Below are 12,212 nucleotides of genomic sequence, written 5' to 3'. Positions count from 1 at the left end.
CTATCCTGGAGACACTGCTAGGGAGGAGAGCAGGACGAGGTCAGGGGATGGCAAGTGGCTACAGCGTCAGGATTTCCCTACTACGAAAACAGACAAAAACACACTGGATCAAGGAATTTAATTAAATTGAGTTATTACTAACATTTGACATTACTATTTTAGGTCAGTTATGATTTCTTGGAAATAGAAGGTTGAACCTGAGTAAAATGACAGTTTAATTATTTGCCATACTAGATTTGTCATGGAAAATTAAAAGTAAAATGAACCTGGCATTAGGAAAGTCACTCTCAAGCAAAGGAGCATATTCCCAGCCAAGCCTTCCCCCAGCAGCCGCTGTGTCAACCAGCACATGGCTGTGGCCTCTCCTTGGCTCTGGCTGTGTGACCTCAGGCAAGTCCCTTCACCCTCTGAATCTGTCTGTAAAACAGAGGTGTTATTTGAGAACTAAGATCACTCCTGGCTCTACACCCCTATGAATCTCTAGGCGACAGGTCCACAGCCCTGTTCCACTTCTACTCTCTGTGCTAACTTCCTAGTTTCTGGGTTAAGCAATGCTTGGTGGCCAATTAAACACCATTATTTATAATGTGTGCGCAGTGGTATTAAAGGTTTATAGCCTTGTAATATCCACACATATACATTTATGATACAGCTGGACTTTATGAGATTGGCAGATCAAAACAAATACAATTCTGTATTCACAGTCCTCAGAGTGCTTCACATATACAGAAGCATAATGGATAGAATGCCATGAAACATTTACTCTCTTACTCTCTAAATAAGAACACTGTGACAAACTCATTCATAATGTACTGAAATAACCAACATGACTAACCGAAGAAATCTTTCATAGAGATGGCCGGATGCCACGGAGAAAATATTAATTATGTCATCTTTATCCTGTTTCACTTCCTCAGTCTTCTGTCCTCCTGTAAAGCCCCTATAACAATAAAGGTAAAAACAAGAACACTTGAACTGCTAGTATAGACACACAGCCCTTTAAGGGGAGAGCTACAGAGACCGTGTTTCCCATCCTATTCCTTCCCTAGAGGGTGATGCAAGGGGAGGTGGCGAAGCATCAATGGCGCCCTGGGAGGGCACAAGGGAGCCAAGCCACCACAGGATAACGAAAAGGATGCTGCCTGCAAGGCCCCACATAGCTTCAGAAACAAACTGAACATAGGCTACTCCACAGAATGCAATCCACTCAATGGAAAGTAAACTAAGCTCTCTGAAGGACAGGCACCATGCAGTAAGAGTCAAGAAGTAACTACCCCGTGGGGGGACATTAACCTCCTTCATTCATTGTGGGAAACACCCATCTACTATAAGTGGAAGTGCAAGATTTGCTGCAGAGTACAGACTCTGAAAGGTCCACATGGGATTCTTACACTCAAAAGAAGGGAGGGATGGGGCTTATACTTTTCCTTAAAAATATTACTTTTTTTTTTTAATGGTGCCAATTTACCATTTGAAGGAGTCCCAAAATCCAGATTCATTTTCATTAGTTCCGTCACTCAGCAGGTCTTCGTTCACCATGTCTGCCTTCTTCTGAACCTGTAACCATACGTGAGGGGTACCATGAACAGTACGGGACGAAGCCCCTACTTCCTACAGCCAAGTCTAGGCCCCATAACTCAATCTGGTGCCCATATTCTGGCGAAAGAAAGCTGTGCCGCAGGCAGGCAACGGCCCACCTACAGTCTAGACCAGTTCAACAGAATGATCTTTCACATACCACATTAACACCTCAGGTGATGAGAGAGAAACCTCTTGTAATTCAGTAATAACTGTAGTCTGAAAAATGGTCAAAGAACCTCAAATTCAACTGTATAGGAAACAGAGTCTGAGCAAAACTAGCAGCATCATCCACCCAGCTGACAGCTGTTCCAGGGAGAGTGCAGCCCACAGGAGAGCTACCCGTCAGGACAGAGTCACTTCATGCCACAGCCTGTTTTCAGGATTCACCAGAATAAAGATGGGTTGAATCTTCTCACCAGCACAGGGAGCAGTTTTCTACTCTTCTGTGTGTGGTCTGCTTTAGATTTTACTGTGTGGAATGATTGCTTATTCTGTAATACCTTTTACTTGAATTTAAGGCACTAAGAACTTTAAAATTCTGAGACGTGAAAAGAAATGAAATAGGGCTACCAATTACCGTTGTTGAAATGTTCACTGTCATTCTTCCCAGTTTTCTGAGAACAGTCAGCAATAATGTGAATTGTGGCTATGTAAACACCAGAAAATCTGAGACTTGTATTGCTCACTGAGATTACTCAAAAGGTGCAATCTCTCAGTTGAAGAAAACCACAAATGTATATTTACGAAAGACGTTTCACACGTAAAGAAGCATTCTTATAAACCCTACAGTAAAATCCCAAAGGTGAATTAAAGCCTTAGACCAGTTTCTTTTCTTCCCCACCAGCTTTACTGAGAGACAACTGACACACAATATTGTGTAAACTTCATGCATACAATGTGATGATCTGATATGCATAGAAGCTGTAAAACAATGATCACAGTGATAGCATTATTATCAGTTAAATCCATCTACTTCTAGATAAGAGCTACTGAATGCCAGAATACTGCTACTTTTACCCACTATAAAAGTCGCTGCCTTAGTATTTCCAAGCTCACCTTCACTTTAATAATTTTGCTCTTGAAGTTGTTGAGGACGACAACAACTTCATCAGCATCGGGAGGAGAATCTGTGCCATCATGGCTTCGAGAGAAAACAAAGGGAAAGAGTAAGGCAGATGTTATAAATCACAATTCTTGAAATGCAGTAAGGAGTCTGATATCAAAATGCCATATTTGTCCATCATCTTTATCATAAAGGAGTTTTCCAGAACAAATTATTTTCCCGCAAACTGTAGCAAGTCCCTTCAAATACACAGAAGCACTTGTCAGAATCTCTATCCTTCAAACATTGAGCATTCCAATCAGTCACAGCCCAGACTTTCTTCTTGGGTCTCCCCTTTAAATTACCTTTCAGAGAGTGAGAGGCTCCCAGTGCTGGTGCACTTAACACCTGTATTTACTAAGTCTGAGCCATGCTCACCACCAGCAATAAAGGAGTGCCCAGGGACATGAGCCACTGAACCATCACTGGAAACACATCACTTCTACTCTTTCATGGACAGGTGACAAAGCATGGCTCTACTTCAGAGTTCTGTAAAGTTGTCTACTCTATCCTTCTGCCTGGAGGTACACAATCAGCCAAGTCTAGGCCCTGTAACTCCATCTGGGGCCCATACTCTGGAGGAAGAACTATAAAAAGCTATTTTCAGGCAGATCTGGGGCAGAAGAAGAAAAACTTTAAATTAAAAATAAAATATCCCCAGTCAATTGTAATGCCTAGAATTTCCAGGTACCAATTTTCAAGATGTTAAGTGCAGAAAGCCACGATAAAATATAAATTCACTGCATTCACTGTCATCCCACAGAGAGCAGAGTTCTCAGGAAAGGTAAGATTCTCATGGGGGAGCATGAAACGCTCCAGAGACTAGGAATATCCAAGAGGAAGGGAGGTCTAGACAGGAGGAAGAAAGGAGGTCTCCACACTCCAAGAGAAGGGGAAAGAATGGCTAGGGAAAGGGCACACAGAAGGCAGAAGGGACAAGGTTCAAAAGAACAAGTAAACTTATGACAGGATTAAATTCTGCAAAACCATATGTGGAGAAAACATTACTTAGAGGAATGGTATTTACAAAGAATACGTTATTATAATAGCTTCAAGAATCCACACAGCTTTCACAAATGTCGGGTAAGATCTTCTAGAACTAAGATGACACAACAACAGGGTGTTTTAAGTACAGTCTAATGGAAATCCCTCCCTAAAAAATTGACACAAAGTCTCTTCACAGAGCTTAAAACTAATTTAAATTGTGTTTAGCAAAATTCAGATTACATTTTTTTAAAAGGCTATGTAATTTTTTCTAAACTAATAGCCATTTATAGCAAACCTAAAGGCAGAACCCTGGCTACTGAGGAAATGCTCTGGAAGTACTTCCTTACTACCACAGACCAGGAAAGCCAGCGCTGGCACCCAGATTTCACAGTCACACCTTCCACATGCTGTGCATCTGCGACTCACCCAGCGTGGAGAAATACACTGTCTAGGTAAAAAAGTTTAACTGTTCGTCATTTCTTTTCTCTTTTTTCAAAAGGACTCAATTTCTCATCTACATATGGTTTTCATCGCAGTGACAGAATGATCTGATTCGGAGATACCGCTAGCACAAGGGAAAGACTAAAGAGTGAAACTTAACTATACTTATTACTGTTTATACCACTTATTAAGTAATCATACCCTGCCAATTCTTTTATACTCAATTTCCCAGAAAAACATTGTTTCATCACACATAAATTAAATTCTTATTCCCTGGCTAACTTCCAGTGTAGAATTCAATTCAAGCTGATTCTCTGCAAAATGTTCTGGAAAAAAAAAAAAAAAAGCACCTCCATCACTTAATCTTACCTGTATATTCTATAAATATCTTCAGAACGACCCTTCCTTAATCTGAGAATCCAAGCTCCTGGGTTGGCCTTTAACTGAAAGTAGCCCTAGGGTAAGAAGAAAGACAAATTTTAGTTCTCATCAAAATGTTATTTCTGAGGAACAGTTACTTCCTTTTCTGAAGTATCAGTCACTTATATTTTATGTGTCATGTATGAAGAAGCTACAAAGCTCCAAAGCCAAGAAAAATGCTGTCAGCTCATAAGCTATGCATTTGCAGGGGCCAATTTGATTAGAGCAGAACATTCAGAATATGCTAGCATTTTTTTTAGACTGACATATAATCCCAATGTATAAATTTAAGTAAACTTATGATTTTTATATTGACCAAACTGTCAATTATGAACTTTAATCCCACTTATGTTCAGAATGCAAACTGCTCCATCATAAATCATACTGCCCAAATTAGCATGACTCAATACCACCATGTGATGTACTGATGATTATTTACCAGATTGGCCATAACAATGGTATCCACAATGACTGGGTTGGCCGAAGTTCCTAATGTAAACTGCAGTCCTCGTGGGGGCTGGCCTGTGGTAATGTCATAGCAGTGACCTTCTAGTAAGAGGTACTCCAGTTCATACTCAGCGGCCACTATACTATCCACCTGCAATAGCAGAATTAAATCACTTGAAAACTACTTGGCAATAAAAAGAAACAAACTATTGACACATGCAACAACATGGATCAAATGCACTGTGCGAAGTGAACAAAGCCAGACATAAAGGGCTGCATACTCTATGGTCATATTTCTAAGAAATTCATGGACAGGCAAAACTATAGTGGCAGGAAAGGGAGGGGACTGCCTGCAAAGGGGCACAAGAGAACTTTCTGGGGCGATGGAAATGCTCTGAATCTTGACTGTGCTGGTGGTCAACAACTGTTTACAATGTTCAAAACTCAGATGGGCTGGAAAGAGGAAAAAAAACACAGTAAGGAGGTTTTTGTACAGATGAGAGGATAAGACTGCCATCTCAGAAGGTAGTATTGGAAAAAGCATGTTAAAAAAAAAAAAAAAAAAACCTGCCAAAAGAATGAACAGATCTAAAAGCTAAATAATAAAGAAAACAGAAAAGAATACTACCAGGACTAACTTCCATGAGAAAATGAAAAAATAATGAGAAACAGTGAGAAACTGCAGAGAAAAAATGTAAATTTATCTTGGCCTTTAGGATATAGCTGAAAAGACTGCTATTTTTTTTTTTAATTTTTTAAAAAATATTTTTTTGAGAGGGAGAGAGAGAGCAAGCACAGCAGGGGAGGGGCAGCGAGAGAGGGAGACACAGAATCCAAAGCAGGCTCCAGGCTCTGAGCTGTCAGCACAGAGCCCAATGCCAGGCTCGAACTCACAAACTGCAAGATCGTGACCTGAGCCGAAGTCGGACACTTAACCAACTGAGCCACTCTGGTGCCCCAAAATACTGCTGTTCTAAATCCAAATATCCAAATGTATTTGAGGGCTCCATAATGGCATAAAATTCATGTTCCACACCAACTGCCTAAATTAATACTGATACCTTGCAGAATATATAATATAATTGCAAGGTCTTGGGACAGCCTGGCTTTGGCTGATGAAAGGATTTTTTTTATCCCAAGCTGGTTCAGACTTGGCTCTGTCATCCTATCTAATGCTAATAACACACTATTTGGAGCTTAATGTTACTGCTACACTAAATTCTAAAAGTTTAATAAGGAAAGCTAAGGAGTACACCTCCATGAAAGCACCAAGTCCTAGGCTCTGTGTTTTTAGTGGATACAGAGAAACCAGAGAAAGTCTAGGAAAGAACAGCAAAAATTCTAAGGACATGGAAGAGAGCTACTCTGCATCTGTTCTGTGCCTACTTGCACTGCTCTTTAGTGCTTTTTGTGGCCATTTTATAATCTCCTCAGCAAAAGTTCATTCTTCAAGGGCAACAACTCCACTTCTGTTTGTTATAAATATGGTAGACAAGTTTGAGGCAGGGAATAAGGCAAGTGTGTACACAACACTCACCCCTAACTTAGCACCTGAGGGATTCTTCTTCACTCTAATGATAAGAGGGCTGAGAATTTCTCTAATAACTACCTCCAAGTTCCTGTTCTCCCAATTCTGAAGACAGAATGCACAAACAGGCTTCAATTGTAGAATATATTTAGGGTAGACACAGAGACAGATGTCTTAGAAAGGAAGGAGGCCCTGAGATGCTGTAAGCTCCTTGTAAGTAAAGACCATATGTTTTGATTCCTTTGTTAATACACTCTGAACTAGGTACAGAGAGTGAGGGCTATGAAGAGACATCAGCAAACAACTCTTGTGAGCTCTCGGTCTTTGAAAATGGACTGGGGGAAAAGGACCACTTACCTTAAGTTATATGAAAATGAGTGAAAAAAAGAACAGAAAAACAGAAAAATCACCAAAGCCAAAAGCTGGTTCTTCAAAAATATCAACAAACTGACAAACTTTTAGTGAGACTGACCACAAAAAAAGAGAGGAAGAGCCAACTCACTGTAAGAAAATGCTATAACCAACTGTAAGCCAACAAGCTGTAACCTAGATAAAAGGGATAAATTCCTGAGACACAAAACTGACTTAAGATAGAAAATCTAAACAAATCCACAAAAAGAGACTGAACTGGTAACTTAAATATTTCCCAATTAGGCAAGAAAATTTAAAAGACATCTTGTTTGGAAAGAAAAAAATAAAACTACCTCTATTTGCAGATGACATGATCTTTTATAGGCTTGTATACTAAGAACTACAAAACACTGTTAAAAGAAATTAAAGACCTAAATGAATGGAAAGACATCAGATGTTCATAGATCAGAACACTTAATGTTAGGATGGTAATATTCTTCAAATTGATCTAGGAATTTAATGCACTCTCTATCAAAATCCCAACAGCCTTTTCTACAGATATTAACAAGCTGATTCCAAAATGCAAAGAACCGAAAACAGTCAAAACTATTTTGAAAATGAGGAATAAAACTGGAAAACTCACTTACCAATTTCAAAACTCACAACAAAGCTACAATAAGACAAGTGTGGCCTAAGGACAGACACACAAATCAAGGAAATAGATCTGAGAGTCCAGAATTGAATTCATATTTAGGGCTAACAGATATCTGGCTAAGGTACCAAGACTATTCATTGGAGACAGAACAGTCTTTTCAACAAACCGGTGCTGTGACAAATGGATATTCACACGCAAAGAATAAAGCTATAACCGTACTTCACATCACATACAAAAATTAACTCAAAATGAATAAAAGACCTCAATGTAAGAGTTTAAAACTTTGAAAGTCTTATAAGAAAACACAGGAGTAAATCTTTGTGACCTGGGGTTAAACGTTGGTTTCTTAGGTATACTACCAAAAGCAAAAGCAACAAAAGAAAAGGTCATTTAGATTTCATTGAGATTAGAAATATTTGTGCTTCAGAGGACATTTTCCAGAAAGTGAGATAGCTAAGAAAATGAAAGAGATTATTTACCAACCATATATTTGATAAGGGACTTGTTTCCAGAATATACAAAGAACTCTTATGACTCCCTCCACAAAATGGTAAGCAAATTTTTTAAAATAGGCAAAGGATTTAAACAGACATTTCTCCCCAAAGATGATATACAAATAGCCAATATACACATGAAAAAATGTTCAACATCATGGGCAGGAATGGAAAATGGTGCAGTCACCCTTGGAAAACAGTCTGGCAATCCCTCAAACAATTACACGTAGAATTACCATATGATCCACCAATTCTAAGAGAAATAAAAGCACATCTACAAAAACTTGGGACATGAATGTTCTCAGCGGCACTATTTATAATAGCCAAAAAGTGGAAACAACCCAAATGTCTATCAATGAATGGATAAATAGAACATGGTATGTCCATACAGTATTACCTGGCAATAAAAAAGAATTAAATACTAATACATGCCACAACATTGATGAATCCTGAAAATAATAATTTAAAGTGAAAGAAGCCAGTCACAAAAATGTACGATTCTCTTTAGATGAAAAGTCAGAACAGGCAAATCCATAGAGATAGAATGTAGATTAGTGGTGGCCAGGGGTCAGAGGGCATGGGAAATGACTGCTAATGGGTATGGAGTTTCTATCTAGCGATGATGACTGCAAAATTTGTGAATATTCTAAACCTACTGAACTATATATACTTTAAAAGGGTAAATTTTATGATATGTGAAAAAATCTCAATGAAGCTGTTAAAAATACAATCACACATGAACACGGACATCTCAGAGTCCTGCCTGACTGAGATCCAGTCTGTTCAGTCAGAAACTACCACCACTTCTTAAAAAAAGGTTGTACACATGATTATATACATAGAAGCAATGATATTCTTACCTCTTCTAAATAAATATTATCAAGATCATATGGTGTTCTGACAGACTCCACCATCCAACTCTCAGGTGTATTCAAATTCAGGGTGAACAGAGGAGACTGTGGCATATCCAAAAATTTTGCTATTGGACCCTTAGCAAAGCTATTGTCTGGGGTGAAAGAAATTTCTGGTTCTAAGACGTAACGGTAAAAGCTGAAATTGGAAAGAAAAAAAAATTGAGCCTTTTTAATATACCCACAGTCCTTAGGTTCCCAGGCATCCACACAAATCAAAACAAACTATATTTGGAAAGGTAGCCCCCCACACTGGGAAAAGTGTTTCCAAAACCATCTCTTGACCTAATTATGCCTCCTGTGGTTGTTGCAGATGCAAGATAAGGGCATGAGGGACAGAAATGAGAGGAAAGGTCATTCTTTCTGGGACTGCTAAGGGTGGCTGCTGTTAGAGGCACAAGATTTCCTAAGCACATGTTTCCCTTCAATGAGAAAAACACTTATTTTTCTCTTAAACACAAAGTCCTAAATGGTGACTGGGTTCTCAGGTGGGCCCTGGAAACACTATGCACAATAGTTTAAACATTTCTCTTGTTCAAGGACAACAGTGGAAGCTGAGAGCCATTGAGTGACTTTGAAACAATATCTGAATTCACTTAGAATGTAATTTATAAAACACAGCACATTTACATATAAGGAATTTCCCACAGACCCAGAAGGTGCTACCCTATTACTATTAACTGCTTTTTATATAATTTTTTTCATAAATGACCATTCCAAGGTTTAGACAACACACAAAGCCTGCCCTCCTCAAGACACATGCAAATGGACCTCACCACGTTTCCTCTGACAAATATACTACAACTTGAAATAATTCTGCTCCACTTTTAAGATAAAAAAAGACAGGCAAGTTTCTTCTTGCACCACAGCACATTTTTTTAACTATGTAAATTTAATAGCTACATTGATCCAAATGTTTAAAATTAAACAATGACATAATTCTGAGAGAGGGATGGAGGCAGGGAAGAAGGAAGGAAGGAAGGAAGGAAGGAAGGAAGGAAGGAAGGAAGAAGGCAGGAAGGAAGGAAGGAAGGAAGGAAGGAAGGAAGGAAGGAAGAAGGCAGGAAGGAAGGAAGGAAGGAAGGAGGAAGGCAAGAAGGAAGGAAGGAAGGAAGGAAGGAAGGAAGGAAAGAAGAAGGAAGGAGGAAGGAAGGAAGGAAGGAAGGAAGGAAGGAAAGAGGAAGGCAGGCAGGTAGGTAAGGCAAGGCAAGGCAAGGCAAGGCAAGGCAAGGCAAGGCAGGAAGGAAGAAAAGAAGGAAAGGCAGGAAGGAAGGAGGAAGGAAGGAAAGAAGAAGGAAGGAAGGAAAGGCAGGAAGGAAAGAAGGAAAGGCAGGAAGGAAAGAAGGAAAGGCAGGCAGGCACACACGGTAGCTTGGGTTAACGCCACCTAAATGCTTCCATGCCCATGCTAAGTTCTCAGAACTTCTGATTAAAGCAGAAATTTAGCAAAACTAAACATTCAGTAAATGATCTTTTCAAACATGAAGTCCAGCTATAAGCCCATTTGATCCTTAACACGCAATACCAGCTTTCAGATTTAGTACCACATTTTCAACTGATTTCTTAAAGAGCTTTGTTTTACCTTTTTAAAGGCATGTCAGAAAGTTTTGACTGGCAGTTCATAAACACTCTTAAATTCATGTTGATCAGCTGGGTTAAAACCTAAAAGTGCAAACAAGAGACAAAACACATTCTCCTATAGGGAAACTAAATGATATTTGAGACAAAATATTTACATTTTCTCTTCAGAAATTTATCACTCTGACACTGAGTTGAGAGAACACCTCTTAATATCTCAAGAAAGACAGAAAGAGAATAATAGTCTGCAATGGAGAAATTTCTGGAAATCACAACTCTGGGGCACAATCTAAATCACACATACATTTCATTTGGCAAAAACATAGCAAGTGGGCTACTGCAAATTACTGTTCCCCATGTGTTGAGGCAACTGATGGATAATGGAGAGCTGTCTACAGAAGGAAAATTTTAAAATTTTTATAATGTTTATTTATTTTTGAGAGAGAGAGAGACAGAGCATGAACAGGGAAGGGACGCAGAGAGAGGGAGACACAGAATCTGAAGCAGGCTCCAGGCTCTGAGCTGTCAGTACAGAGCCCAACGCAGGGGTCAAACCCATGAACTGTGAGATCATGACCTGAACTGAAGTCAGGTGCTTAACCAACTGAGCCACCCAGGCACCCCTACACAAGGAAAACTTTAAAGGTTCATCAGTGCAGTTTACATACTACAGTGAGAAAAATGCATATATATACACACACCCACAAAAAGGTTAGCTGATTACACATCAATAAAACTTTACCTTAAAAAAGAAATACAACTCAAAAAAAAAAAAATGTTGAAGCAACTGTATTTTTGGCAGAGCTCCTAAATTTTCTTAAAACTGTAGTATCATATACAAATGTACAAGACATGCTACAATTTTTAAATTGCTAGTTTTAAAAAAGGAAAATGATAAAGCAACATTCATTTATCTTTTTACCTCTTATTCCTTACAAATCAAAACATGGCATAAATAAAGTTAATTAAAAGACATCTTGCTCTGGGGCGCCTGTGTGGCTCAGCTGGTTAAGCATCCAATTTTGGCTCAGGTCATAATCTCACAGTTCGTGAGTTCAAGCCCCATGTCGGGCTCTGTGCTGACAGCTCAGAGCCTGGAGCCTGCTGTGAATTCTCTGTCTCCCTCTCTGTCTCTGCACATTCCCTACTTGTGCTCTCTCTCTGTCTCAAAAATAAATAAACATTAAAGAAAAAAAAAAAAAAGACATCTTGCTCTAAATAGGATTTTTTTTTTTTAAGTACATGAGGAAACCAACCAAACTTGTACCAACATCCTAAGGTTAGAAGGATGTTTCCAGAGCCACTACCAATTTGTATGAAGACACTTGCTCTGCCATGATGCCCTGTGGCATTTTCCAATGCCCTGTGAAGATAACTACGGGAACAATAAGACTCTCAGAGAGTCACAGGACCTGTGACCACTTCAGATAGAGATGAGAACAGCCTCGGAAGCCATGCCTACCAAGAGCAACGGGGCAAGTCTCTGTGCTTCTCTGGTGACAGGGTCAATGACAGCCACGACGTCAAAGTACGTCTCCCCTTCTTTCGGCCTCATTTTAATTGCACTACAGAGATCAAAAAGACAAAACGTGAATCTCATGGAAAACAGGAAACAAAGTTAACTTTGTTTTTTTAAGGCCAACATAAGCTATCAGCCCTCTCAGCATTTCCAAAAACACTTTAGATCTAAAACAATAAGGCTACATGGTGGTTAACT

At 39.2% G+C, this 12,212-nt stretch overlaps 1 protein-coding gene across 2 annotated transcripts in view; it reads right to left on the bottom strand.

Annotated features, from left to right (window-relative positions):
* The window catches only part of UGGT1 (UDP-glucose glycoprotein glucosyltransferase 1), a 110,195-nt gene that overhangs the window by 22,044 nt on the left and 75,939 nt on the right, over positions 1 to 12,212 (bottom strand). For both annotated transcript variants that reach the window (XM_049615805.1, XM_049615806.1), the window contains 8 exons: positions 11,958 to 12,060; positions 10,500 to 10,579; positions 8,867 to 9,056; positions 4,971 to 5,129; positions 4,481 to 4,566; positions 2,638 to 2,722; positions 1,469 to 1,557; positions 836 to 940 (listed from right to left, as the gene is read on the bottom strand). In XM_049615805.1, the coding sequence (XP_049471762.1) occupies positions 836 to 940; positions 1,469 to 1,557; positions 2,638 to 2,722; positions 4,481 to 4,566; positions 4,971 to 5,129; positions 8,867 to 9,056; positions 10,500 to 10,579; positions 11,958 to 12,060 (897 nt within the window). The remainder of the gene's footprint in view (positions 1 to 835; positions 941 to 1,468; positions 1,558 to 2,637; positions 2,723 to 4,480; positions 4,567 to 4,970; positions 5,130 to 8,866; positions 9,057 to 10,499; positions 10,580 to 11,957; positions 12,061 to 12,212) is intronic.

Source organism: Panthera uncia, assembly GCF_023721935.1.
Source record: "Panthera uncia isolate 11264 chromosome C1 unlocalized genomic scaffold, Puncia_PCG_1.0 HiC_scaffold_3, whole genome shotgun sequence".
Classification (NCBI taxonomy): Eukaryota; Metazoa; Chordata; class Mammalia; order Carnivora; family Felidae; genus Panthera; species Panthera uncia.
Note: the sequence above shows the minus strand (reverse complement) of the source record. Positions and strands in the feature narration are given on the sequence as shown.